Source organism: Monopterus albus, unplaced genomic scaffold, assembly GCF_001952655.1.
Source record: "Monopterus albus unplaced genomic scaffold, M_albus_1.0 scaffold6.1, whole genome shotgun sequence".
NCBI classification, from domain to species: Eukaryota; Metazoa; Chordata; class Actinopteri; order Synbranchiformes; family Synbranchidae; genus Monopterus; species Monopterus albus.
This window is the reverse complement of record NW_018127886.1, coordinates 3,615,307-3,642,348: the sequence shown is the minus strand read 5'-3', so window position 1 is coordinate 3,642,348 and position 27,042 is coordinate 3,615,307. Positions and strand designations below refer to the sequence as shown.

The 27,042-nt window shown below is 40.6% G+C and overlaps 3 protein-coding genes across 5 annotated transcripts in view; 2 read left to right on the top strand and 1 right to left on the bottom strand.

The window, feature by feature from the left end:
* Nucleotides 1-1,152: 1,152 nt before the first annotated feature.
* Nucleotides 1,153-6,192, top strand: alx3 (ALX homeobox 3). Its single transcript, XM_020619953.1, has 4 exons — nt 1,153-1,613; nt 4,790-5,058; nt 5,194-5,319; nt 5,521-6,192. The coding sequence occupies exons 1-4, from the start codon at nt 1,163-1,165 to the stop codon at nt 5,872-5,874; spliced, it is 1,200 nt and encodes a 399-aa protein (XP_020475609.1). The 5' UTR covers nt 1,153-1,162; the 3' UTR covers nt 5,875-6,192.
* Nucleotides 6,193-8,825: 2,633 nt separating this feature from the next.
* rbm15 (RNA binding motif protein 15) lies at nt 8,826-16,062 on the top strand. Its single transcript, XM_020614686.1, has one exon. The coding sequence runs from the start codon at nt 8,978-8,980 to the stop codon at nt 11,531-11,533; it is 2,556 nt and encodes an 851-aa protein (XP_020470342.1). The 5' UTR covers nt 8,826-8,977; the 3' UTR covers nt 11,534-16,062.
* A 2,952-nt stretch (nt 16,063-19,014) lies between these two features.
* Nucleotides 19,015-27,042, bottom strand: part of slc16a4 (solute carrier family 16 member 4) — a 19,056-nt gene continuing 11,028 nt past the window's right edge. For all 3 annotated transcript variants that reach the window (XM_020614644.1, XM_020614652.1, XM_020614661.1), the window contains exons 8-10: nt 23,379-23,590; nt 21,495-21,588; nt 19,015-19,893 (exon numbers count right to left, since the gene is read on the bottom strand). In XM_020614644.1, coding sequence (XP_020470300.1) covers nt 19,685-19,893; nt 21,495-21,588; nt 23,379-23,590 — 515 coding nt within the window. In that variant the 3' untranslated portion in view covers nt 19,015-19,684. The remainder of the gene's footprint in view (nt 19,894-21,494; nt 21,589-23,378; nt 23,591-27,042) is intronic.

Below are 27,042 nucleotides of genomic sequence, written 5' to 3'. Positions count from 1 at the left end.
TTTGATATCTTTAACGTATATTTTAATAATACCATAGTTTTCGGCCAAACATTGAACTTTTTGGGGGTGGGGGTGACATTTTATTATCGCATGATCGAAAAATATTCTGTTTAAATTAATAGGCCTAATTGACGCAAAGACTTTTTAGTTTAAAAATAATTGGCTATTACAAGATTAGAGCCTCGAAATTCCCAAATAAGACGCAGACCCGCAAAATGTTTTGATGAACAAGTTGAAAATGACAAATGGTCTCTATTATATCTATGAATTATAATATTTTGTTTACATTAATTAACGTGGTTAACTGTTTGACTTATCAATTCCTCTCTAGTTTATTAACCAAATTGACTTCGGCAGTCTATTGTAAGGATTCCCGCTTTTTCATTTTTCCCGAGTTATTTTTAACAACCAGGAATTTCTGTGAATTGGTCATTTCACAAGTGAAATGTGGGTCATCGGTGTGTTCTCTTTTTAGGTTTAGTGGCAGAACAACCTTATAAAAATAGCGTTTATCGGGAGCACAATAATTCATTCAGATCTAGGAGAAAAGACATGAACTATTAAATACGACTGAACACTTTATTGTGCAGAAATGTTTAGTAAATGAAAAAGAATACAGTCCCAGTCTAGTAAAGTATATAACCAATATCGAATAGGTTATATAAAAACATTTAGGCCTACTCGTTAGGTTTTCGAGACCGAAATTAAAAATTAAGTAACATTTAAAAAGATGGAAATGATGTAGCTCATAGTTTTATGGCAAGTAAAAATAAACAAGTAACAGTGTCATCGTGGGAGTCAATAAAAAAGTGTTTTTATTCGTTCACATTTCTGTGCGTAAAGTTGTGTGTGTGCTGTCTGCTCCTCTTGTCCTGCTTGATTTGAAGATTAGGCCCATAACAATATATGAAACAGAAATTAAATGGTTAATTGGACGCTCAGAAACCACACGTGATTGAATTTTTGGCGGATTATATCAGACTGCTGGATGCTGTAGGAAACGTCCCACCACACTCTCACTCACACACACACACGGTCTTTCTCTCCACTTTCTTTCTCTGTCTCTCTCTCTCTTGCGCGCGCGCACACACACACACACAAATCCCGGCTTCACGGGTCTTTGTTCCTGATCTGCTAAATCCCACCCACTTAACATGAAGACATGAACACAGAGGAAGAAGAAGAAAAAAAGCTCTCTCTCAGGCGCCCACACTATCTGCGCGCAGTCGCTGTTGTCTATCCTGCCTGCTGGACCCGTGAGATGCAGACGGAGAGTTGTTTGTCTTTTTCTTCGCAGACCAGCAGGAGGACGCCAGGAAACTCTCCGGGGCTGGAGCACGGCGGCTCCTTCCTACCCTGCGATGCGCTGCAGAAACCCTCGCACCTTTCTCCTCCTCCTCCTCTTCCTCACCGTCTCAGCCTGCGAGGGGATCTGTACGCCGCCGCCATGGAGCGGTTTGGAGACGCTGCGGCGGACTTTACGCACGGCGTTACCCCGGGGATGCCGCCCGAATCACCGTCCAAGCACAGCAAGTTCTTGGGCAGTGTAAACCAAGATCAGAAAGGGACAGTGATAATCGGCAAGCCGGCCTTCTATGAAAACAACTCGGAAGGTATGTCAAAATTAAAGAAAAGAATAAAAAGAGCTCATGTAAATATAAGTGGGAGCCGCAACAAGATCTTTAAGGTCACTGTTACCAATAATGAAGAGTTTGAATTTCAGAAATTGTCCCAAAAGGCTAAGGTTTGTTAAAAAAAACAAACTGTAACATAATTTATAGCTTCATTTATTTAAGGCTGAAGGCAATACTTGCATTATTTTTCCGCAATTTTGACGTTTAAAAATAAAATAATATCCATCCTGCTCAGGTTAAGCGGGTGTAAAAATAAATGGATGAATAAAGTGGTAAAATATGAGGATAATCTTTTTTAATCTTTGTTATATTGCGTAAGAAATTAAATCTGGTAGATCATATATCAAACCAGGGACCTTTTTTCTTTTTATTTCATTATGTTTACATGCTTTAAAAATGTGTATTTTCATTTAACTATTACACAAAAGTTAGGAAAGTGCACCTGGGTTTCAGCTGGTAACACCAAGGAAAGTATGGTTGTGGTAAAAATGTCAACAGGTTTTCTTTCACCTGACTGTACTTGATAAAAAGTGAGGGAGTGAGAGAGGTTAAAGGTCAGTCTGGCAGCAAGTGCCTTTCAGCCCAACCTTCAGCTTTTCCATATTTCAGCCTTTAGATGTCTTGTTCTTCTCATATGTAGGTTTTTCTCATATAAAACACAACGTCACTGACTTAGGCTTTTGCTGTCAGACACAATAGCCTACAAATGGGAAAAACCTAACCACCATTGAACCAAAGCTTGAAGAAATGATGTCTTTCACTGTATTTATTGGTGTTGATGATTCCCCAAAGCAAAAGGATATGAGCACACATTCAGTTTTTGTGATATCTGTGTCCAGAATAAAGACTTCTTTCACAATTAGTCAAGATAACAATGTCAACTGTCCTGTTTCAAGGGTTAAAATAGATGTTTTATTACTTTGCTTTTAAATTCAGTTTAAATAAAACAAGTCATGGTTTCCCATTCCCGCACTCTCATACATACCCACTGCAAACACACAAATTCATGCAAGCTTGTGCACTGATAATTTTTTGGTGTCCATTTAATTTATTTTGTAATGTACTTTAGTGTAGGTGAGTAGAGCTTCGTGTGTAGAATACACACCTTGTGTGTGTTCATTTACGTACCAGTACCGTTTTCATCTAAGTTTTTAAATTTGGGTTCCTACACCTTTATCTAGTGGCGAGGAAAGTGTAGTGGTAGTGGCACAGGCCAAGGCAACACACGACCATCTTCACATTTTTATTGTAGTTCACAATATTGTAACTTACAAAACTCCTTTGCATGTGGAATACATAATTAACACATTTGAATTAATGAGTGAGTGTATTTTTACAAGGAATTGTTTGATTTTAATAATGATAATGCAAATTGAAAATTTTACAACAAAATGTCCTGAATTATTTTTTTTACAAACAACATGGAGTCCATATGTTAAAAAGTAAAGCACTTTTTTATTTTATTTTGTTTTTTACATTTACTAACTTGGGGAGTTTTAATATTTAATACCTTAATTAAGAAGCTTTAAACTGTTTTTGCTATTTTGCTGAACTCTGATTAATGATCACAAAATAAAGATTTGCCTTAACATATCCATATTTTAAGATGTAGAAATATACCACACACAAATACATCTAAGTGTTCATAACAATAAATTAAAATATGACACTTGCCAATTATTTACAGTTTTTGTGAACTCGTAAACACAAGGTCAACCTTGGTAACACTCTGTAAGAGGCTGTGATCGTTTCAGTTTTATTATTCATCTGTTATAAAAATTCTAGCAGTTGAATTTAAAACCAGTGAATGCCGTGTATCTGTGAAAAAGCTTCGGTGAAACATGTTTTAAAAACTAAAGAAGTGGAGACAGAGCGGATGTAGGTGCTTGACAGTCCCGCAGCCCCAGTTTGCATTCTTGATGGAGAATATTTTCAGCCTGAACTATGCTGTGAGACCAGCTCCAATGGGCATGAGGAAAAACTTGCTCTCTGTTGGGCCTCCACAGATTAGAAGAACAGCAGAGTGCCTCAATGAGTGAGTGCCTGCAGATAAATGGCAAGCGACTTTTGTTGTGGAGCTCAGAGTTAAACATAATGAATGTGGACAACAACATCCAAACACTGCAGGAGGGAACAGCCCATGGTCTGTTACAGAAAGAACAAAGAGCTTTCAGAGTTCCCTTTACAGCTGAATGTACACGTATCAATCCAAACAATCATGTGCTTTATCAGATATAAATGATGTGGACACTGCAGTAAGTTTCACATTGCGTCTGTTTGGAACATGCCTGTAAACATTTCTGCATTTCCAAATGAAACAACTCAAATCTTGTTATTTACTTACTGGCTTGTGGATTTAATTCAAGCCAACTCACCAAGAGTTCACTGCCTGAATATGGTTTGTAATCAGGTTGAAACACTGTTTGACTGAATTATTGTCACGTGTGTCGATTTTTCTCAGGCGTCTCTGTTTTTGTTTGGGAATCAAACGGAAATAAAGAGCTAGTGATTAACTGTTTTCAGTGATACTTAACAAACCAAGTGTTTGTTGTGATACTCTGTTTTATTTGTGACAGTGTGTAGAATTACAATTTATTGGTCCGGCATGGCAGAACCATATCCATATGAAAATGGACTCTCTCTGTCACTGAAGATGGGAGTGGTTTGCACTGGTACCTCACATGCAGAACAGAGGCATTTGATTCTGAGCACTGCCTCCTTCTGTTTCTCATCTTCATGTTTGTAGGAGTATATTCCTCAACGCTCCAATTTCCTCACACTTTCAAAAACAATTTGGCTTTAAATATGAATAGTATATATCTGTGTTACCCTGTTGAAAGTATGCCGATTTGTTTGTGGTGCATCCTACCCAATCTCTGTGAAACCCTACAAAAGAATAACCAGATGTACATATAAAAAAAATGATTTCACCTTTATTTAACAACAACAACAAAAAAAATCTCTGATTACACAAAATATTTGACAGCAGCAAATTTTAATAATATTAAAATTTAAATCAGAAGTAGACAAGTGTAAAATCTTCAGTAAAATTAGCATCCTAAAAATAGTCTGATAAATAGAAGCAGATAAATGTAAAATCAAAAACTAGTTAATTTTAAAACTGTACCTTTTTGTGTGTGCCCTGCATGCCTCAGTCAGAGAGAAAGGAGCTCCAAAAACCATGGGCTATCCTGGGATTGGCACAGACTGCAAGCTGAAAGAGCCAGGTGGTGGTTTACAGGGCGACTCTATCGCTGACTCCATCGACTTATCAGGCAAGAACAAGAAGCGGCGCAATCGCACCACTTTTAGCACCTTTCAGCTGGAGGAGCTGGAGAAGGTGTTTCAGAAGACGCACTACCCTGACGTTTATGCCCGGGAGCAGCTGGCACTGAGGACTGAGCTCACTGAGGCTCGGGTTCAGGTGTGTCTCAGGGCAACTGCTTTCTATTTTGCATCTGTTTGTTTTACAGCTACAGGCAGAGAAGGCTTTATGGCCTGAACAAGACCTGCTGTCTTCTGACAATGTCCTGTTACTCTTTGTTTTTGTATTTGAAAGGTTTGGTTCCAAAATCGTAGAGCCAAGTGGAGGAAACGGGAACGCTACGGGAAGATCCAGGAGGTTCGCAACCACTTTGCTGCTACATACGATATTTCTCTTCTCCCTCGTCATGATACATACCAGGTATGCCACCACAGATCTCACATGACAGAGTGGAAGATGCATGTTGTCCTCTGGGAACTTTTTTTTTCTGTAAAAATTGAACAAGCTCAGCTTTGCTGATTTGGTATCTTGATTTGGTGTTCTTACCCAAGTATGAAGCAGTTCCATGTTCAACCCATTAAAATTCCAAATGCATCCTCTCCTAAATCTCCCTCTGTCCAGATGCAGGGCAACCTGTGGCCCGGGGCGGCTACAGGAGGAGGCAGCGGTTCGGGTGCTGCTTGTGTTCTTGGAGCTGACTCTATCCCCTCATCCTGCATGAGTCCATACCCTCACCCCCACAGCAATTTACAGGGTTTTATGGGCATGCCCCCGTCCTCCAGCCATCCCCACCACCATCACCACCACCCATCTCACCATCCAGGCATCAACGGCCTCTACTCACTCCACAGTTTCCCAGGAGGCCTCGGGTCCCCTTCCATTGAAGGGCCTGAGGCCGAATACAAGCCGACGGGCCTGGTGGCGCTGCGGATGAAAGCCAAAGAGCCAGGCAGCATCCTCTCCTGGCCTACATGACCACAACAGTGCCAGCACCCCGTTATGCACTGACTGAGCCATTGCATATTACAATCCTGACCCAGATGTACACACCCATCTCAGCATATGATTCACATATTTCCTCTTTACATTAACGCAAACCGAACTGGAGACTCGAAAAACAATATGATGAACACTGAGCGTAATTTGAGCTTCTTGCAGCTTTCTTGTTTCCATTTTTAGTTTGATAACACAATGCTGAGACCAAAGAGGAAACATTATTTAAGCATGTAAAAAAAATTTATTATCATATTAATCTTTGTTTTATGTCTGTCGTGCTTCGTAGTGTGACCAGTAATAAAGTCTGTCTGATTCAGCAGCAAAGTATTTTTGGTAAAATAGATTAAGAAAATGGAACAAAAACAATCTCAGCTGGAATTATTTTAGTCTTGACATGACTCTTTTAGAAAAATGATAACTAAGAGGGCTAACCAAAAGCCTGTGTCACATTTTAACTGAAAATGTGGTCATGAGGAAAAACTGCTTTTCAAGCTGTGGTTGTCACAAATACAAAGATTTCTGCTGTGTGGGAAGTGAGCTTCTTTGTGTTCAGGAAGAGACTGTACATGTGCAGCCTTCATCATTTCAAGAGGCCTTCGGGTAGCACCTCATGTGTCAGGAGCAAGTAGCAGGCTGGTTAATAAAAAGCTAAGTGAGCAACACTGATGATGAAGTAGTGAGCTTTCCACAGACAGCTGGCTTCACACTGAGACAGATCATTTTCATTCACATCTGGCATCAGTGGTAAACCTAACCAGTGAGTAATAAGTTACATTTTAATAGAAGAAATTTGGGTTAGAAAAGTGAATTTGGTTATTAATTAAATGAATCCAGGTCACCTGCTTTCTGTTTTTATTTATGATTATATAGCTCTTCATATGTTGAAGAACATGACATAAATATGTTTCTGTGGGATATTTAGTCTCACATGTTCTGACAGCATTCCTATTAATGGTTTTCAGGAAATCGCCTTGTTGTGTTTTAGCCCAAACAATTTACTTTATTGTCAAGGAAACACTGAATTGCATGGTAGCCTCCCATCTGGCATGCATTACTAAATACCAACATATTCATGTCAGATGTGCAAACATTTCCATCTCTGCCAGATTGAGAATGCAACTTGAATTGAGAAAAAAAAGCGTTCCACTGGTGGACAAAGCCATCCCAAGCCCCGATTACTCCCCAGGAGTGTACATGGCTTAGGGGGGAATATGCTGGCTCTCCTTTCCCTTTAGCTGCCATTCCCTCAGTCTGTGCCTGGGTTTTGTGTGAGCCACAAACATGTGGTTCCAATAGAAGAATGCACAAAACCATCAGAAACACTTTCCACACCCACAGCTTCAAATTCCAGCCAGGCCCTGGGAGACGGCAGCCCTTACTGCAGTTACATAGCCCCCTGATTAAATCCCAGATTAAGTGGAGAAGATAAGGCGACCTGTCAGTAGGGATAAGGCATTGAGGAGATGGCCTTCTTGAGGAAATCTTAAGAAATAGCAGATGATGGATCAGAGCCCTTTTATATTCATTTTTAGGTAGGGAGTAGGTTAATCGAATCTGGTTTTCCACAAACAAAGGGGGAAACTAAATGGCTTAGTGAATTTGATAACTTAACTCTTGAGCACTGTCAGGACAGCTGTAATAGAGTAACTCACAGTATTATAACTGTAGATTAGTTTATTACACCTATAAAAGAAACAAAAAAAAACTAATGATGTCATATTACAAAATGAGGGTCTCCATACTTTTTTTTTATCATAAGCATCTACAGTATATTGTTGTAAATATAAAAATCTACAAAGGCACTATATGGTTTGTCAAAAATAAATGAAAAATCTTGAGCTAAGACTGCACAGTGCTGGGGCAGTTATTAACTAAGCATCACAAAGTGTGTCAGGGTCACTGGGTCAGTAGCATCTGGAAATTAAACCCTTGGACTAAAATATGATTTAATGCTCACTAAAACGTGTAAAGCTCCCTTCTGGCCACTGTTCTGTGATTTGATCTGAAATGCTGGTCTTGAAGTTCAGCTACTGTGACCCAACAAATCTATGTATGTGAAGTATAGTTGAACAGCATTAACATGTCACATTAAGCTAAATGATGAGGAAGCGCAGTGTGGTTGAATCAGTAACAGGCAATCAATGGAGTGAAGCAAGCCCGTAATGGAGTATTTGGCTGTTTCCCCACATTTATCAGTAGAGCTTCATCTGGACGTTTATCATCTACAGAAAAAAGTCGTTATATTAACAATTGCTTCACAAGAGATAGTGGCCTAAAATCTGTCCAATTAGCTAATCTACAGTAGGTCTACCCATAGCTTATTAATTAAAAGGCTATTAATTGCATTTCATATAAGTCTGACAATTATGACAGTTTGTCATATTAACAGACTTATTAACAGCTTGCTTTGTCCACATAGCCATGGAAGAGGTCTTGTGTCTATCCAAGGTCATTAAGTTCTTATGGGCTACTGTACCTTTTGAGCTACTGTTCAAATGCTGCCACCTTGTGGCACTAGGCCAAACTGGGTTGTTGAGATGAAAGGGTTTCACTATTCTTGCCTTCAAATCACTTTGTTACCACTCGTGTGAAAATCTGGGTTAATTTTATTTCCTAATTTATTGGGCATTGCAAATGTTTGGCGTGTGTATTGTACATAACAGTCAAATAATTTTGACTATAGTCAGTCTGACTGTGGCAAATTGTAAATATCTAAATACATGTAAAGTATTGGTTGCAATCTGTTCGCTCAGCTCACTAACAAGCCTCAGCTATTGCTGGTTATTTGAAATGAATCGCATTACACGTATTACAATTACTCTGTCCAGCCACGCTACTTGGACGCGAAATGTGAACGGCTCCCTCGATGATTGACATGAACTTTTAAGTTTCCCACCCACTTTTCAACCAATCATAGCGAAGGGGCGGGACTTCGGGATAATCTTTACAAAATGGCGACTATTGTTGTCCTACTGCAGGGTTAGTGAATAAATTCGCTTTTCAGTTCGACAACTTTCTGCATCATTTCGCAGAAACAGCACTAAGAATAGGCGCCCCAAAGGTCGGCTCTGCGTGGACTGAAATGAAAGGTAAAGAACGGTCGCCGATTAAAAAACGCTCTCGGGCCTTGGACGATATTCGAGACCGGGGAGGATGCCATCCAACCAGCAAGAAAATGGGTGCTCTCTCCGCTTCCAGTGGGAGTAATAATGGAAATAGTTCGACAAAAGGCGACGGTGGCTCAACAAGAAGGAATCTACTCGGTGATAAAAGAGACAGAGACTTCGACGGCCATAGTCGAGCTGGAAATAATCACAGTTGTCAGTCTGCTGCCGCTAGCACCGTCGGCAAAAACCACAACCTGAGCCTGACGCTGGATTTAGCTTCACCAAGGACCACGTCGCGGGCCGAGCAGCGGGTTCAACTACCAAACACCGAGAGTGAGTACAAAACTCTCAAAATAAGTGACCTCGGCACCCAGTTGAGTGATGAAGATATAGAGGATGGACTGTTCCATGAATTTAAAAAATTCGGAGATGTGAGCGTTAAGATAAGCCGTAGCAATGACGAGCGCATAGCGTTTGTGAATTTCAGGAAGCCAGAGGACGCTAGAGCTGCTAAGCACGCCAGGGGACGGCTAGTGCTGTACGACCGGCCGCTGAAAATAGAGGCTGTGTATATCAACAGGAGGAGAAGCCGCTCACCCGTGGAGAGAGACTTGTATGGTGGTGCAGCTCAAAGCCATAGACATTTTCAAAGACCCCTTTCGCCCACTGGGCTTGGATACAGAGACTATCGGCTTCAGCAGTTGGCCTTGGGACGGCTTCCTCCTCCTCCACCGCCTCCTTTGCCTAGAGACCTGGAGCGGGACAGGGAGTTTGCCCTGTTTGAAGCCAGGACACGTCCGGCTTTCATTGCAGAGCGAGCAGCTTTTCGAGAGGAGGATTTTATATCTCCAGAGGACGACCAAAGAGCCAATAGGACATTGTTTTTAGGCAACCTGGACATAACTGTTACAGATGCAGACTTGAGGAGAGCTTTTGACAGGTTTGGGGTCATAACTGAAGTGGACATTAAAAGACCCACAAGGGGACAAACCAGCACATATGGATTTCTAAAATTTGAAAATTTGGACATGGCTCATCGTGCTAAGCTTAGTATGTCTGGCAAAATAGTGGGCCGTAACCCTATAAAGATAGGTTATGGGAAGGCAACTCCCACCACACGCCTGTGGGTGGGTGGACTTGGACCCTGGGTTCCTTTAGGTGCCCTGGCAAGAGAGTTTGACCGCTTTGGCACTATAAGGACCATTGACTATAGAAAGGGGGACACTTGGGCTTACATTCAGTATGAAAGTTTGGACGCTGCACAAGCGGCATGCACACATATGAGGGGCTTCCCCCTGGGAGGTCCAGAGAGGAGACTTAGAGTGGACTTTGCTGACACTGAGCATCGTTACCAGCAGCAGTTTTTGCAGCCACTCCCTATTCCTCCCTTTGACATGGTGGCAGAGTCATTTGTCCACCGTGCCACACCTGAACCATTGAGGGTCAGGGAACGGACTCCACCGCCGCTTCACTTCAGGGAGAGAGAGCTCTTTCCTGGAGCTGAGTGGCCCAGCCCAGCTATTCGTGAACGGGTGCGTGCCTCACCCTTTGAGCCTCTGGAGCACTTGGAACGTGAGCGGCGGGCACGGGAGCCCTGGTCTTTGGAAAGAGAGCTACAGGGACGAGAACCTGTACGTAAGCGGCGTGTAATGGAGGACGGTCGTCATATAGACCACTCCCCTGACAGCACTGAGAGGACAGTAAGGCGTAGACGTGCTTCTCCAGATGGCAGTCCTGGAGGTAGCAGTAGAGATGGAGGTCGTTTCAGTGACTCAGAGCGCCCTATGCGGGGTGAGAGAGCCTCCCCAACACGAGAACATCACAGCAACCTGGAACGGGGTGGGGCTGAACGGAGACTCAAAAGCCAGGGTCTCTCTGAGAAGGGCCCTTCAAGCAGCAGTGTGTCAGCAGTTGCTGAGCGTAAGCGCAAAGCAGGTGACGGTGGAAAAGGGCCAGCTAAGAGAGAACGTTCAGAGAGCAGTTCCAAGGGAGGACAGCTATCCAAGCCAGATGGCACCAAACTCAGTTTGGCCTGGCATGGCATGCTACTGCTGAAGAACAGCAACTTCCCAGCCAACATGCACCTGCTGGAAGGCAACCACAACGTAGCCAGTGACCTACTTGTTGACGGCACAACAGGTAGGCAGGTCAGCGAGCTTAAGATCACCCAGCGTCTCCGTCTGGACCAGCCCAAGCTTGACGAGGTGTCCCGGCGCATCAAGGTGGCAGGTCCTGGAGGATACGCCATTCTGCTGGCAGTTCCAGGGACCACAGAGGATACATCGTCATCTGACTCAGCAGCCTCAACTCAGCGGCCACTTCGTAACCTGGTGTCCTACCTCAACCAAAAACAAGCAGCTGGAGTCATCAGCCTGCCTGTGGGGGGGAGCAGAGATAAAGACAACACAGGGGTTCTTCATGCTTTCCCTCCCTGTGATTTCTCCCAGCAGTTCCTGGATTCCTCTGCCAAAGCTCTGGCTAAAAGTGAAGAGGACTATCTAGTCATGATTGTGGTTCGTGGAGCATCTTAAAAAAATCTTAACACACTAATTTCAAGTCATGTTAAAAAAAAAAACATCTGCTGTGTGTCAGTAACTATTGCATGCTGTGTGTTCTGCATTATGGGGTACACTAGTATGGTTCATGATGTTTGTGTGTTGCCTTGTAATCCACTAAAAGGACAAACTGTGCCCTTGTACAAAACTAAAAGGGTGTATGTTTTTGAAAATTCTTTTTTTCAAGGGTGTATGAATAGCTCACAAAGTCAGAAACCTGCAACAGCATCTGAGGAATAAATTTCAATTTTACTTAAGGAGTAATATGTCATAAAGAAAACATTTGGTTCAGTTGCAGGTTAAAAATCTTAGATGTCCAGATGTAGTACAAGAAACGACCGAAGTGGACACAATAATAGCTCCATTACAATAAAACCCCAAAGAATAGCCTTTCAAACTAGTATGGCCTTGAATCCATATCTCCTTGATGCAGTGTTAACAAAATCTGAAAATGACCAGCCTAACAGATATTTGTCCCTGGGCTAATCTATTGTATGTCCATGGATTGTACAGGTGGTGTTGTTGTGTCTACCTCCTGCATGAAGGAATCATTTTCAGAGGTTTGCATTACAGTGCAGTAGTATTTCTACTATAATCATTTTATTTTATGGATTCATACACAGGTGAGAGTGCTGTTTCCAATTCATTAAAGGTGTAGTGAGTGATTTAGTGCTCCATTAACAAAGCTAATCTTGTTGGAGAAAAAGTCTTGTTAATATTTGGAGATCAAAACATGTTGACAGCCCTTTTTTGGCCCACTGTGCTGCATTTACCAAATGTTTACCTACTGTCTGCCTTCTTCAGGTAAGCAGCCGGTGAATGGAGCGTGGTGTGCTGAAGAAGAACTCAGCAGTGTGTTTGGTTTATTTTTTTTTATTTTTTATTTTTTTCTTGATTCGCATTGAAGCTTACACTAGCCTGCCTGTTCCCAAAGTTGATAAATATTTTGATGGTCCCCAGGTAAAAGGTCTTCTACATTTCAGTTGCTTGTGTTGCCAGGTGTATTTAAAAAATGTTCAGGTTCATGGTTTGGATTTGAGTGTAGTGTTAGTGTGTTCCTTAGTATCGGAACACCAAATTGCAAGATTGACAATGAACTCAGTGTGTGTGCAATCCGCTGGTTAACCTAAAGTGTCATGTCAGCTCTTTGTGGAGTGCTGAATACTAACAGATGTAAGATTTTTGCCCAGGGGAGCAACCCATAACACAATACACATAGTATAGTGAAGCAGATACTAACAAGTTTTCATATTTTTTACTTATTTTATTTTGTGCATCCCAACCCTAGAAATGGTTGTGTAATGTGATCTATGAAAGACTACAATAGTGCTGGATAAAAAAAAAAAAAACTACTTAGACTTAATGTGTTGATATTGGACAGTCTGTTTCATTTATTCCTCTGTAACCAATAGGTCTTCCAAGAATGATAATATTCAGTATCAGTAAATTGTTGGTACAAAGTAACAAAAACCTGATATTTGTCTAGTTAAGTGGGTCTGTGTAATTTTATATAAGGCAAGTTTTACCATTACCTTAACAGTTAATGTTAATTTAAATTTTAGAGGTCTAAAATTGACTGTTTTACTCATGCCTGCCAATATGTTCCCAAGGCCTACTTATATTTTGTTTTGCCACTGTATGATTGTACAGCAATAGCCATCCACCCAAATTATGACTTACTGAGTTTAGTTCAGAATGTATTGAAAACATTCATATGTGGGAAAATTGTAATGTGTGTCACCACCGCTGCGACGCTGGACTCCTGAGGAGACGAACGCAGAGCTGAAGCTCTCTGCAGAGAAGGCAACCTAGTGTTTGTGATGAGGCTTTTAAATTGTGTAGCCCATCTGCTCCTGTGATGACTTCTGTTTTAAATGGAAAATTGAGCAATGTACACTTTGATGTCATGGGAAAGGAAAGTCCATAAAGCCCACCCGAAGCTGTTCACATACCTGAAAAGTGCTTTTGGGCACTTTTATGTGACCGATTATTAATAAATTGTTCATTTGAAGGGAAACTTGTTTCTTCGATGGAGGTGAATTGAAGAAACGAGCTGCTATACCTTATTGTGTTTCGAAGGAATTGTCACTTGAAAGTTTGTTTCTGCACACAAAAAGGGAGACGATTTGCAGTTTGTTTAGCACCAGCGAAGAGAGACCTCTGTTCTCGTGTGAGGATTGCTGTTTGCTTACAGGCCTGTTTTGAGCTCCTAAGTTGCCTGTCATAAATTATTCCCCCATGATCCTGTGTTACCCTCAACTGTTCCTGTTGGCATGTGAACACCTGATCAGGATTGAGGAGCCCCTGCTGGCCCTTGTTTACAGCCAGAGTCCAGTTGGCAGTGTGAAATGGTGGCAGATGACGACAACGGTGCAGTTCCGGAGGCGAGGGTCGGAGCAAGCAGCAGCACGTGCAAGTATCCTGTTGTGTTCCCTGCTCATGTACTCTAAAGGTTTCATGTGCATTGTTCCTGGTTCTGAGTAGGAACTGAGGAAATCCTATCACCGGCCATCACGCACACTCCGCTCGGGAGATTGTGGGTGACACTGCTTTGAAGTTTCCATAGCACCTACAGTTCATGCTGTCTCACTGCAGAGGCTGAGCTGAACCACTGGGCTGATTTGTTGTTATTATACTTTGCCTGAATTATATTTGATTTGACTTAATATTTGTCTCAGGGAAGAGGATTGGCGCAAACCTCAGCTAGGAATATTGTCTGCCCCCATCTGTGTGTTCTCCTCTGATTGAACTCTCTCTGAGGAGAAGAGTGAAGACGCATGCTTGCTGTGCTGAAGCTGTATTTTGTTGTCATCTAAGGGGTGCCACAGCATGGAAATGAAACAAGAACAGGCCAAATTGTTTACCCTTTTTGACACAGCTGGAAGGAACCCACAGTGCGGACTCCACCCTTGCAGCAAATTCTTCTAGGAGACCTTTTTATTTTGCCATTGCACCTCTATAAGTTTAAGGCCATTTTACACAGGAAAAAAGTTTACTACTGCCATCCATTTTAGTCATATTAGTGTGAAATCAGATGCTGTGTCCTGTGCTGAGAAGAACCCCTTACTTCACCAGAGAAACATTGCCATCTTGAGGACCACGGAGCAGCTACCTTCCTCTGACAGTCGGCCACCTGATAGATCACACTCCTGCACAGCAGATGCCCAGGACAGAGCTGGTATCACTGTACGACTGGTGAGTAAGGAGAACAAGCGCTGCCTGCCAGGTCTGTATCGGTGGCTTAGGCAGCAGTGGTAAGTATATAGTGTCAGCTCCCACAGATGCAAAATGTCTGATATTGGTTTCAATCCAAAATCATTACTGAGGTAATTTTCACTGATGGCGACTGGCATAAATCCCAAACCCAAGTGTAAGGTAATAGGACCACTTAGTGCCCACAATAACATATTGCATATGGTGCTGTTTAACCCACACAATGATTAATGGACTCTTACAGTGAACACTTAGGTTTGAAAGGTTTTGATAATACACTCATACAGAGGTTGTAGTTTAAGACAGGCTTTTGTGTGCACATATTATAAAATCACTTCTGTAAAAGATTGAAGTGCCTCAAGAAAGTACAGTTAAAATTTGGTAGGGTTTTTTTAAACAGCAGATGGTTTATATATATTATTCTGCTCTTTGGGTTGTTTTTGCAGCCTCATTAGTGACGTAAATGTAATTCATGCCACTCACTTTAATGAAGATTTAATACAACAATGATGTAAAAAAAAAAAAAAAAAAAACTAGAAATCAAAGTTAATATGATGTCTGTCTAGATTCAGTGATTCATTCGTAAAGGCTAAATTGTTTCGCAAGAAAGCAAGAAGCGGCCTCAGACCAGTGTATTCTCCTTTAAGACTCACTATTATTTATATGAGACTGGTAGTAAGCCACTCCTGGGCATAGATGATGGTATTGATCACACTTAAAGAAATTGTTATTTGGTTTTTTCTTGTTATAGTGTAAAGTAACCAGTTAGAGAAATGTGATTTACATGAAATTTAATAACAAGAAAATGGCTTCTGGTATGAAATTGTCTACTATTAGAAAACTACAGGCCACAGTTAATAACCTCCAGTTAATGAAATGGAGAAGAATAAGGTGAGATTGAAAGGAGGCTTAGTCCAGGGCCCTATATATACACATCACATGTGGTGATGGAAAGTAACTAAGTATATTTACTCAAGTACTGTTCTTATGTACATTTTTGAGGCATCTGTACTTGAGTACTTTCATTTTGTGCTACTTCATACCATACTTTGATTTCACTACATTTTACATAACATGTAATAGATTTATTTGATTACTTTAGTTACTGTACTTTTCAGATTAATTAAACAAAATATAGTATAATGATAATACTTTACCCAGTAAGTTACCCAGTGGTATTTCACATTTTAAGCATATAAACTTGTTAAAAGTAGCTCCCCTTTACCAGCTACAACATAAAATGTAATGAACACGATAATGCATTAGTAATTATAGTCCAATAATATGATACATTAATGTTAAGTGTGCCGTTCTGCATAATGAGTACTTTTAGTACTTCAAATATATTTTGATGCTAATACTTTTGCACTGAATGCAGGATGTTTACTTGTGTCAGTATTTTTATACTGTGGTATTGCTAAATTAAAGGATCTGACCACATGCCATCAGTTAGCAATTAAAATCCAGCCAGTGAAAATCAATATAATCAGTCTGATACATGATGTTTTAATCTGGCAGCTCACCTCTTATACTAGTATGCCACTTACTCTGCTCCCAGTATGTTTAGGCTGTACCAGCGGCCGTATTTGCTTCTTAACATACTGCCATAATTAATGGTGTTTGCCTGATAAATGCAGGGGCATGCAAATATTCTTTTTCACTCAACGCTACAGCGAGGCCTGACACTACTGGAGCAGCCATACAATGCTTGGTAAGGTGTTTTGTACAAAATCAGGTATTCCCAATTTAATGAAAAAGATTAGTAAAAATAAACTTTGTGAAAATGGTATCAATTTACAAGTCTGGACTATGGCTAGTTTAGTGTTAAGGAAAAGGTGCATTCTTATTCTTAAAACAAAGAGTAAAATTTTCAGATTACAGTGTGGATCATACTGATTGCAGTCAGTGTCACCAGTTTTTCAAATAACCATTTTTAAAGGTCTAATTGCCAGTGTTAGACTCCATTTGCAAATGTAAACTGCTGTACAATATGCCATTGTTTAACCTACTCAGTTCGCATCTTGATTTGCTCATGCATTACTGTGAGAACACCCAGCTCATTTGGTAGACTGTGAGCTATAAAAGCTGTAAGTGTCAATTAAAATGTCACATTTCATTTATGTTATCCAATCACACTGCAGCGCATTTTACTGTAGTATTAAGCAATAAACTGGGTGTTGTTACAATGCCAGACAGCATTTAAATTTCTCAATGCAAATATTATTTTGCAACAACTCTCACGTTCAGAACATTTAAAACAGTTTGGCAGTAAAGACTGTAAACTCACGTTATGATCAAAACACGTTTGCATGTTTTCTACACAGATCCACTGGACAGCCATTGTTTCCACCAGTAAATCCGGCATCAGATGTCGTCTCCTGTAAGTAACCTATGATTGCTTTGATTACCAGCGCATTAAAAATAATAAATCAGAATGTGTATAACACTTTAAAGTGGGTAGCTTTTGAGCAATAATTGTAACAGGCCTTTGCTGTGCCTACTTTTAATTCCAAGATGAAGATTAATGTTAAAATATACTTGGCACATTTTGTTTATTCACATTGCTGTGTCTAAATGATGTGTTAATAATAAAACATGTCATATATGTTGCAACTTGTGTTTTGTGCATAGATGTTGGCCTGATATCAGTGCATTTATTACTTGGAGTTGTGTGAATCACAGAAAACAGACCGAGTCACACATCATATTACAGCTGAGTGCACACTACTACAAGGCTTAAAATTAAGGGCTTGGAAAAAAGATATGCGATTGGTTTAGTGTATTTTCTAAACTCAACCAGTTAACAAATTCAGGAGCCAAAGTAGTGCCAAAACAGTGTTTTATCCATAAATGCATTTGCTGCAAAAAAAAAAGCAACCTCAGTTTCTTTAACAGTTGTTTAAGACATCACCCAATAAACATAAATTTTTCAGAATAATACTTAAAACATACAGTTTCATAAAAAGCCTGATAACAAGTAAAACAATCTCAAACCAAATGTACTTTTAAAGTATCAAAATAATTTTCATAAAAAGATTTATTATGGTACAAAATATTCAGCAGCCCTCAATCACAAAAGTGGTCGTGAATGCAGCTATGAACCAAAAGAGCTTTAATGCATGACTATCATTCTTGAAACGGTACAAAGAGCCTTGCTCAGTATTGTGTGAGTGAGTTGAGGGGGAATAATTAGATACTAATTGAGACATTCTTTGAGTAAAAGCCTTCTTCTGCCACAAGAGGGCAGTGTAACAATACACACATCCATCACTGGATTCTGGGCCATCCATAACCTTTGAAATGACTTGATAGCAGGTGGTCATAGTGGTTTAAATTATATACAATGTCCACATTTTTGGAACAAAGGTTTCTAATGTGTCTTTGGTTGACATCACAGGCAAGTTAAGATACAATAAAGTACCTTGTAAGGCAAATGGTTCTACTGAAAACATAAAAAAACATATTTTATATAAAGAAGATTAAACAACCAACAGATGCTCATGTATAAACACAATAAAATTTGAAATTGCATTGCTATTAATTGGCTGTCTGCAGGCACTGTAAAGACTGGGCAGCAGCTGTAGGGGCACTGTGCGTTCAAATGGGCAACATAAGCAAAACGAATTTGTCACAGGCTTCTTTCAAAAGCTGAAATCTTTGCTGTGTGTAAGTGTAAGATCAGAGTAAATGTCACGCAGCACAATTACAGCTTGGCCCAAAGTACATAGCAGTGGGTACAGAAGTACAGTTACAAGTAAAGAAATCAGGTGAAAATGGTTCCTTCATCGATATGTGCCTCCAAGAATTATACTGCTGAAGGTTCTGAGCTGAAATGCATAGCTCATTTTCCAGCAATGAAAAGTTACTATAAAGTGAGTGAAATTTTGTTCTTGCTTGGGAAAAGATGATTAGATACAGACGTAACAAATGAAAGGAAACAAAGAGTCTTATTAAGGTGTTGGGCCACCAGAACAGCTTCAGTGCACCTTGGCATTGACTCTACAAGTCTCTGGACTGGAGGGATGAACACCATTCTACCAAAACGTATTCCCTCATTTGATGTTTTGATGATGGTGGTGGAGACACTGTCTAACACGTCAGTCCAAAATCTCCCATAGGTGCTCAACTGGGTTGAGTTTTGGTGACTTTGAAGGCCCCCCGATGGCTAGAGCCATCAGTGTGAGTTGGCGCTGCAGATGGCTGCCTCGGTTCTGTACCGGAAACAAATTCCTTGTGTGTGTAACATACTTGGCCAAGTAAAGTGATGATTATTATTATTATATGTGGCTAAATGAGACTATAGAGGCTGTCTGGGATTTTACACGCCATCATGGAGACTCATCTCCTCATTATTCTGCCTTTACAGCCTTGTTATTTTTAAATTCACACACTTGCAAACTACACTCACACAGCCATGATCATCGGACTGTAGTGTAGTTGGTTTATAGCCTAACAATAGCTTTTTACTTCTGGCAATTGTATTTGAGCTTCAAAAATAATAAAAGTGGCATTCACTTGTGAGGATTATTTTGCTGAACAAAACGTGTTATAAACTGATGTTTGTCTCAAGAGCTTATTTTCCACAATAATCCAAAAGTCTATGGAAAAAGCCCACTGGCTTTTTGTCAAGGGAACCGGAGTGAGGCTAACTTCCAGGTTGACTGGCAAAAACACCTCATCCTTCCAGCACTATATAAGGACAAGAATAGGGGAAAATATTTTGCAGAACACCATCATTTTGACTTTTCAACATAATCATTTATTCCCCAATGTCCTTACTTCTACTGTGGTTTGGGGCATCACATTGCTGTGGTCTTCTTTTCCTTGGCCATGTTACACTCCTGCAGGTCTAAGGTATGCAGGCCCTCAGCAAGTCATGAGCATGCTGGTTCACAATTCCCCTGGGTTTCATTCCTACACAACACCATTATGCAGGCGGTTGGAGCTGAAGCAGCCATTGGTCTTACAGCCGCTTTCAGCCGTCTTGTCTTGAGCCAGTTTCCTCCTGGCCTTCCAGCGCTGAGCCAGTGGCTCCATGAACAGGGAGAGGGAAGACAGCAGATAGCAGAACCCAGCCAGGTAGAAGGAACAGTCGTAAGTCTGAATGTAGTCGTACAGGAGCCCTGCAAAATATCAACAAACCAGAAACACTTCTTTAAAAGTCTGTTCATCAGTGCACAACTTTCTTTGTGTATGTGCAGACGTTCAATGAAAACAAGTTGAGATACATGTAAACAGTTTTATTTTTCTGCTTGTGTATAAATGGTGAAACTTTTTACAAACTTAAAACTGTTCTAAAGCAATGTTTTGAGAAATTATCGCTAAGGATTTGTACATTTTTATAGATCCCCGTGTCATTTTTATCATGTCATGTAATTTCGGTTCCTGGCAGGTTTATACTTTGTTAAGCATCAATAACTGATGCTAATAAAGGCTGATTTATTAAAAAGTGGTGCAAAAAATACCATAAACATCTATGTATAAAATCATTTTTATTTAGCAAATAATTAGTTAATTTTATGTGGTATTTATTTCCACAATGGATATGTAAACTTTCTATTACCCAGTGACGTACACTTTGATTCTTCAAGTCACATTAGACTTTTGTGAGGGCTCACATGTTTAACATGCATGAGCTTCTTTGAAGTATAGGTAACTCATTAACTTCCTGTGCTCTTTGTTTTCTTTCCATGATCCACTTTGACGCATATCGTTTGAGTAGATGAAACGCAGGTATGACCACACTACAGCTGCTGCTGAGACAGCTGACACACAGTTGGCTTTCCTGAGGGGAAGAACTGGGCAGCAGGGATGTTATCACAACCTATGGCCTGCAGGAGGAGCCAGTTAGTCTAACATCAGGTTTTTACTTCAGCCACAGGGATGGTAATCAGAGCCACGTGCTATTTTTGTATAACCCCAAAAAGGGTCACATTTCAAATCCATAAGCTCCTCTGAGGAGACTGCCCCTCACAATGGTCGGGGACCGTTTCCTCATTTCCTGGAAGTCACATCTTCACAGAAAAAGTGTTTGTCATGATGAGACATGTTCTGTGTGTTTCAGTTTGCTGAACAAACCAAGTTGCTCTTATGACGACTATGAAAAGGTGTAGTTCATTCAAAGGAATCTGGAACAACCCGATGTAACAAAATACAATGTAAAAAAATTGAACCCAAATTAGAAACAGCACTCCAATAAAGGTTATCTGAAATCTCTTAAACACAATGACTCAAAGCCTGCCATTAACACTTTGTTATTCCAAATATTTGATTTGACTCACTTGGAGGCAGGATGTAATTTGACCCAGTGATCCATTATGCACTTATGTCAGAAGTAACCTCCTAAAATCCCAGTCTGCGTTACCAACCACAGGTAGTTTTTCTCCTGTGTGTTTCAGTTTTCACACTCCATGGTGACTACCCAGACAGGCATACAGACAAGACCGTAAACTATTCAGGGCCCAAAAATATACACTCATAAAAGAACAGTGACCTACTCCACTCTCCTACTCCCTGCTTGAAGCTCTTACAGACTAAAAGACACTAACACACATGAAAATAAGAAATGAGTATAAACTTCACCTTGCCTTTTTAGTAACAAATCACTTTTGAAAACAACACATGGCTACAATCCCATGTACATGCAGTGCATATGTACTGTACTCTATGTACGATATTGTGTGGATGTGGAATAGCGGGTTAGCACATGACATGATCCGCTCACCTGCCAAAGGAGGCCCTGTCAGGCAACCCACACCGACAAAGAACATGGAGAAGCCCATGGAGTTGTTGAGTTTCTCTGCTCCCACGAGATCTACCTGAAGAGCAGAACCACATGTTGAACCTGCTGCTCTTCAAACACTGGCACTTCTATCTTCTTCTTTATTTGCATATTGCAATGTAAAAATAACAGTTTGTGTGTTTTCGCTCTGTACAAAGCAAATATTTCACATTTCTAACATTTTAACAAATTGACAAAAATATAGGTATATTTCAATGCTTGCAAACATTACTGAGGTGAGAAACCTTTAGCTGCACCAGAAAACATCTGTAACTATTTACTCAGACTTGTCGTTATCTGGTTTGAGGTCTGTTCTTCAAATACCAGTGATGGCATCATCCTTTTGCTGACATTTGATTTACAGTGTGTACTTTTCATGCATGTCTGCCAACACAAAACACTTACAAAGTGCCTGAGATAAAGTCACAGCAGCCCTTGCTTGTCAATTCAAACTAGGTGAGGTGTCTAGAGTTGCATATGAATACCTGGCCTCAGTTTAAAATTCTTTATGAGGAAACCTTTATCAGGAAAATTAGTCTCAGTCTTACTGAAAAAGACTGGCTCTTCCAGCCACATTCGGGGGTGGAGGGTGGGGCACACTGATCACACATTTAGGCCCAGAGGCATTCCTTGACCTTTCAGACCGCATCATTGGCAAGTGAAATCATACCACATATGTCCCCAAGTTTTTGTGTTCAGGTATAATATGACCTCAAGACATCGGATACTCGCTGACTTAATATGTTACACCAAAAATGGCAGCTGAGAAACATCTCCAATGGTCATGCTTCAAGGATACTTTCCCCTTTCAGTGTGTGACAGTTATGTAATGAAGACATTTCACCTTTACATGGTACAAAAGTCCCCAGACACAAATACACTTGCTTTGCGTTCAACTGATTAGAAAGTCTGATACTGTAGGGTCTTTCAGGGTAAATAAATTGCAGACTGATAATACAGTGAAACTGACACTGGTGGGACTGTGTGAAAAGTCAAAAGATACAGACCTAGCACACTGTGATACTACAGATTCTGCAACATTTAACCACCCTCACTAAGCTTGAATGATTTTCTGAAATCCAGTTCTCCCTTTGTTCAGTTACTTTTCACTCACTGCCCTATCAGCATTCACTGTAGCTCAGAGCAAAGCCAAACCTCAGTATAACCTCACAGAGATGCTTGTATGGCTGCAGATTCTTAGTCTTGTTTATACATTCTGCAAGCCACATTCTTCATTATGTTGAATTATTTGCTTGCCTGTAGAAAACAAAAATCACATTTTTGAATGATGAACTCACCTACTCTGTACAGAACAAATACTATGGATTATGCTAGCAGTTCATTAGAATTAATTGTTTGGATGTACCAACTGAACACTGTCTCCATTTAGCCAGTAATAAGTACCAACTCGGTCCATTTCACAAAATTACATTTAGACATAATTTATCTTCCATGAAACTATACAAAACTCCTGGACACATTTTTAAAAGGCATTATTGAAATTTACAGATAGGTGACAAAGGAAAAACCTAAACAAATGAGTGGCCTCTTCCAAGATGACAGTGCGCCCATCCATAGGGCACGAGGGGTCACTGAATGGTTTGACAAATATTAATATTATGCGAATCATATGCTATGGCTTTCGCAGTCGCCAGGGAGCAATGCCAAGGAGCACTGAAGCTGTTCTGGTGGCCCTTGGTGGCCCAGCAACTTACTGAGACACTTTATGTTGGTCTTTCTTTTCATTTGTCACCTGACTGCACAGTCCTGGTGAACTAGTAATACAAGCAAATTTGTTTTAAGAGCTATGTAGGGTGGTTTCCTTACTAGAACAGGTAGCAGCAGAGCCATGTAGCCGCCACAGAAGATGGCAAAGAAGACAGCATAGACCATCAGCAGGATGTAGGAAGTTGCCAGTGGGGAAAGCAGGTTGACCAGGCCGCAGAGGATCAGGTAGGCCTTGTAGTAGTGGTATTTATGGAACAGGTTCTTGTCTGCCACCCAGCCTGAGGCAAGCTGGGTGATGGTCTCTGTGATACCTGCAACCGAGGCAAACAGGTGAGGTGGATGAGAAACTGAAACAGAATGAAGTGTGACAACAGGAACAGGAAGTTGGCAAGCTCACAGATTTGATATGGCTGTTTCATTTTGGCTGACTGAAGTATATAAACAAATCAATAGATCACTTTTAGACATAATTTCGTATTATATTTCGTAATCTTATTCTCTTTGTATTTTGACTCATTTTTATTTTACAGGAGTGTTATAGTTCTTACAGGTCATTTTAAATTTGTGCAATGTTAACTTTTCTTTTGTTTGTTTATGTATTTTGGCATGCTCTGTTTTATCTCTGTTTTATTCTGAAGCACTTTGAGCTCCCTTCTGTGTTGTAAAGCGCTATATAAACAAATAAATTATTACTATTATTATTATTATAACGGTAATGCAACAGGAGTCTTCTTTTGTCTGTTGTTTTAAATGTAATGTATGTACACAAGACTCCATGGAAAAAGTATTAACACTGAGTACAGTGATATATTTGGTAATGTCTCTGTGTCCATGGCCATTGTTAGGCTGGGCAAGTCAAGGACTCAAAGGACATCTGTGGGGTAGATAAGTTGGTGTTGAGCTTATGATCAAAAAGAAGGGGACTGTGGGAGAAATGTACAAGTCATGTACACGATGTGTCAGAGGTGCTATGTGACATATGACAGTCAGAGTGTATTTTCAACTGCTGCTCAGTTACACAGTAAGAGTTAATGTCAGTGTCAGCCAGAGAACTGCAAACTGTAGTTTAAGTGCAGCTGGTGTATTCAGTGAAAGTTGTATGCACATCATGTTCTTTCTTTTTTTTTTTTTTACCTAATAAAAACTAAGATGTGAAGGGTGTGAATGCACGCCTACAGGTATATGTGAATGTGAATGTGTGTGTGTGTGTGTGTCTGTCAGGGTGGGGAAGAGAAATAATGCAAGTAAAGAATGACACCCTGCAGCAAGGAGACTCGAGCCCACACTAGTATGAAATGTGATGTCTAGACAAGTGCCTGCTGTTTCTGCTCTCTAAACAACTTTACCAGAAACAGTCAGGGGCAACATATTCATCTGTATCACACAGGCAGGCACACCCAGCCAAACTACTCAGTATGCACTCTATCCCATCCCACTTGGATATGATGACTGGGCAGATTTGTGGTCCTCTCACTGACGTCAGCTGGAATCTGATAGGCAATGCGGAAACTGCTGTGTATTGACTGTTGCAAAAATAGCTACATGCAGGCACCGCTGAACTATTGATCAATGAAACAATCTGGTTCTATGTAGATCTGGGTTACCCGTCCTTTGCTCGGCCTCTGTATTAGAACCGCACAGGCTGTAGCCATGTACACGCAGACTGAACTTAATACAGTATGTATTATCAAGTACCCAGTTACAGTGTATGTCAATATAGGTTACATTAATCTACATAAATCATCATGCAGATCGGGATTAATGAGGATCACCTCCATCTTTATTCCTGAAGGTTTTGAGTAAAATCCAAATCAATAAACAATGAAGTGCCTCATCAGTGAACACCTTTGTATTCCTTACTTAATAATCTCCTCTGAAGTTATAAAGATGTCAGGAGGCAGCTGTGCTGTGTTTGTGTGTCCTTCTCTAGTGACCCAAGGCAATGTCCTGGTGTGTCCCCTGCTTGCATACAGACAATTTGTGAGTTTGTTTGTGTATTTTAGCCTCAGCAGGTTGGTCCAGGCCTGCAGCTGTTCCTGTTCAAACCCATCGCAATGTAGTTTACATTGGCCTCTCTAAGCAGCACCTTAAGGCAAGTGCAGCAGGGACATGATCAGTTCAGGCTGTTAGGTATTTTTAGCCAGATAGATATTGGATAAATACTTTATGTATTAGAAATGTTTAGTGGAGATAGGATGTCTAGTTAGACTGTTAAATGCGGAATTGTTAGGTATTTTTAGTCAGATAGAAATTAGATAGATACTTTATGTATTAGAAATGTTTAGTGGAGATAGGATGTCTAGTTAGACTGTTAAATGCTTAGTCATGCTTATGAGTTTCTACAGGGTACATCTGGTCAAGGATAACTAGAGAGAAGAGTTGATGACTGTCAGCAGACAGGATGTTTAATATTATTATGATGTGTATAACTGTAGCCTTAGCCATAATATGTTCTTATGTTTAAGCCACGACATGTACTAGAGGTCGTGAGAATGTTTTTAGCTACACACCACTTAACCAACAGACACACACATTCACACGTTGATTTGCTTCATGTTTTGACTACTGCTATGACCAGCTGCAAAGCTGGCAACAGAGACGTCCCGGTTGACATTTCTGTGTAGTATGGGGCTAGCCCAACCGAGGGGATATAATGTATAGGCCTGTTGAGGTTCAGGGTCTTGCATCTTACTTCTGCCTGCGTGCATGTTGGAGGTGCAAGATATCTGAGCGTGTAATGTTAATTTTACCTGTGATCCTTTGAATAAATCAGCACTGTTTTTAAGTTACTTGGACTGCCTCGTCTCTCAGAGTTAGCAATGGTAATATGAACCATATCCTACAAAGCCATTTCTCTCCATAGTGCTAACATGTATACAAAGCATGTCAATGCCTCAGGCATTAATAGACCATGGAGGTTGCAAGACATGGAGAGATGCCATTCCCTTTGTTAAAAACAGTCTGTCACTAGATTAAAGCAAAAGGTTCTAAAAGGCATGTTGGTTTTCCCAGCTTCTCTGAGGTTTCTGCTAGCTTGTCTTGTCTCCTCTTTTGTATGTTTTGCTGCCTCAGTGCTCCTCTCCAAAGTACTGGCCACTTAAAACTGGACTGGAACTAAATTGGGAGCCCCTCTTGTCAGGGCGCCAACAACTTTCCTCAGTTAGCAGTTGCTTAGCGACTCCAGTTGGCTTCAGTGCTGGTGGCTGAGGGCTTACGAACAGAGTGACCCAGACGATAGCGGCCTCCTTCAGTCAGCCAAGTCAATAGGCCTCTATGACAAGCACTGGGTTGGGGAAAGAGGGACAGCGGGACACTGGGATGGTGGCTTTGTAGTGTGGGTGGCACCCTATCTCCCTAGCTTGCTCTGTCTCATTACAGTGCACGACTACAGAATACGACAGACCAAATGTGTCTGAGTCACAAGAATTTGTCAGTCTTGCTGCTCACTGGCACAAATCTGATCTTAGTAAGGCCACAGAGCATCAGGGAAAATTCAGACATCTCTATCCTCTATAAGTGTGATTCAATAGAAACGTTTATTTTAGTTTATTACCTCTGCCTTGGCGAAGGTTGTGTTTGTGTCGGCATTTATTTGTTGGTTTGTTTGTTCACAGGTAATAAATGGATTTGGATGAACTTTTTGGGAGAGGTAGGGTATGAACAATCCATTTAATTTTGGTGCTGATCCAAATCATCATCTGAATAGAGGAATATTTTAAAGGATTCTTCCCTTTTTTTTTTTTTTTTTTTTACACTTTCATTG

What these genes read in the sequence shown, in the direction of transcription:
- rbm15 (XM_020614686.1), top strand. Translation starts at nt 8,978, where the DNA reads ATGAAAGGTAAAGAACGGTCGCCGATTAAAAAACGCTCTCGGGCCTTG.
- alx3 (XM_020619953.1), top strand. Translation starts at nt 1,163, where the DNA reads ATGAACACAGAGGAAGAAGAAGAAAAAAAGCTCTCTCTCAGGCGCCCA. An exon ending in CTATGAAAACAACTCGGAAG is followed by an intron (nt 1,614 to 4,789) that starts GTATGTCAAAAT and finishes TGCATGCCTCAG; the next exon opens with TCAGAGAGAAAGGAGCTCCA. An exon ending in TCACTGAGGCTCGGGTTCAG is followed by an intron (nt 5,059 to 5,193) that starts GTGTGTCTCAGG and finishes TGTATTTGAAAG; the next exon opens with GTTTGGTTCCAAAATCGTAG.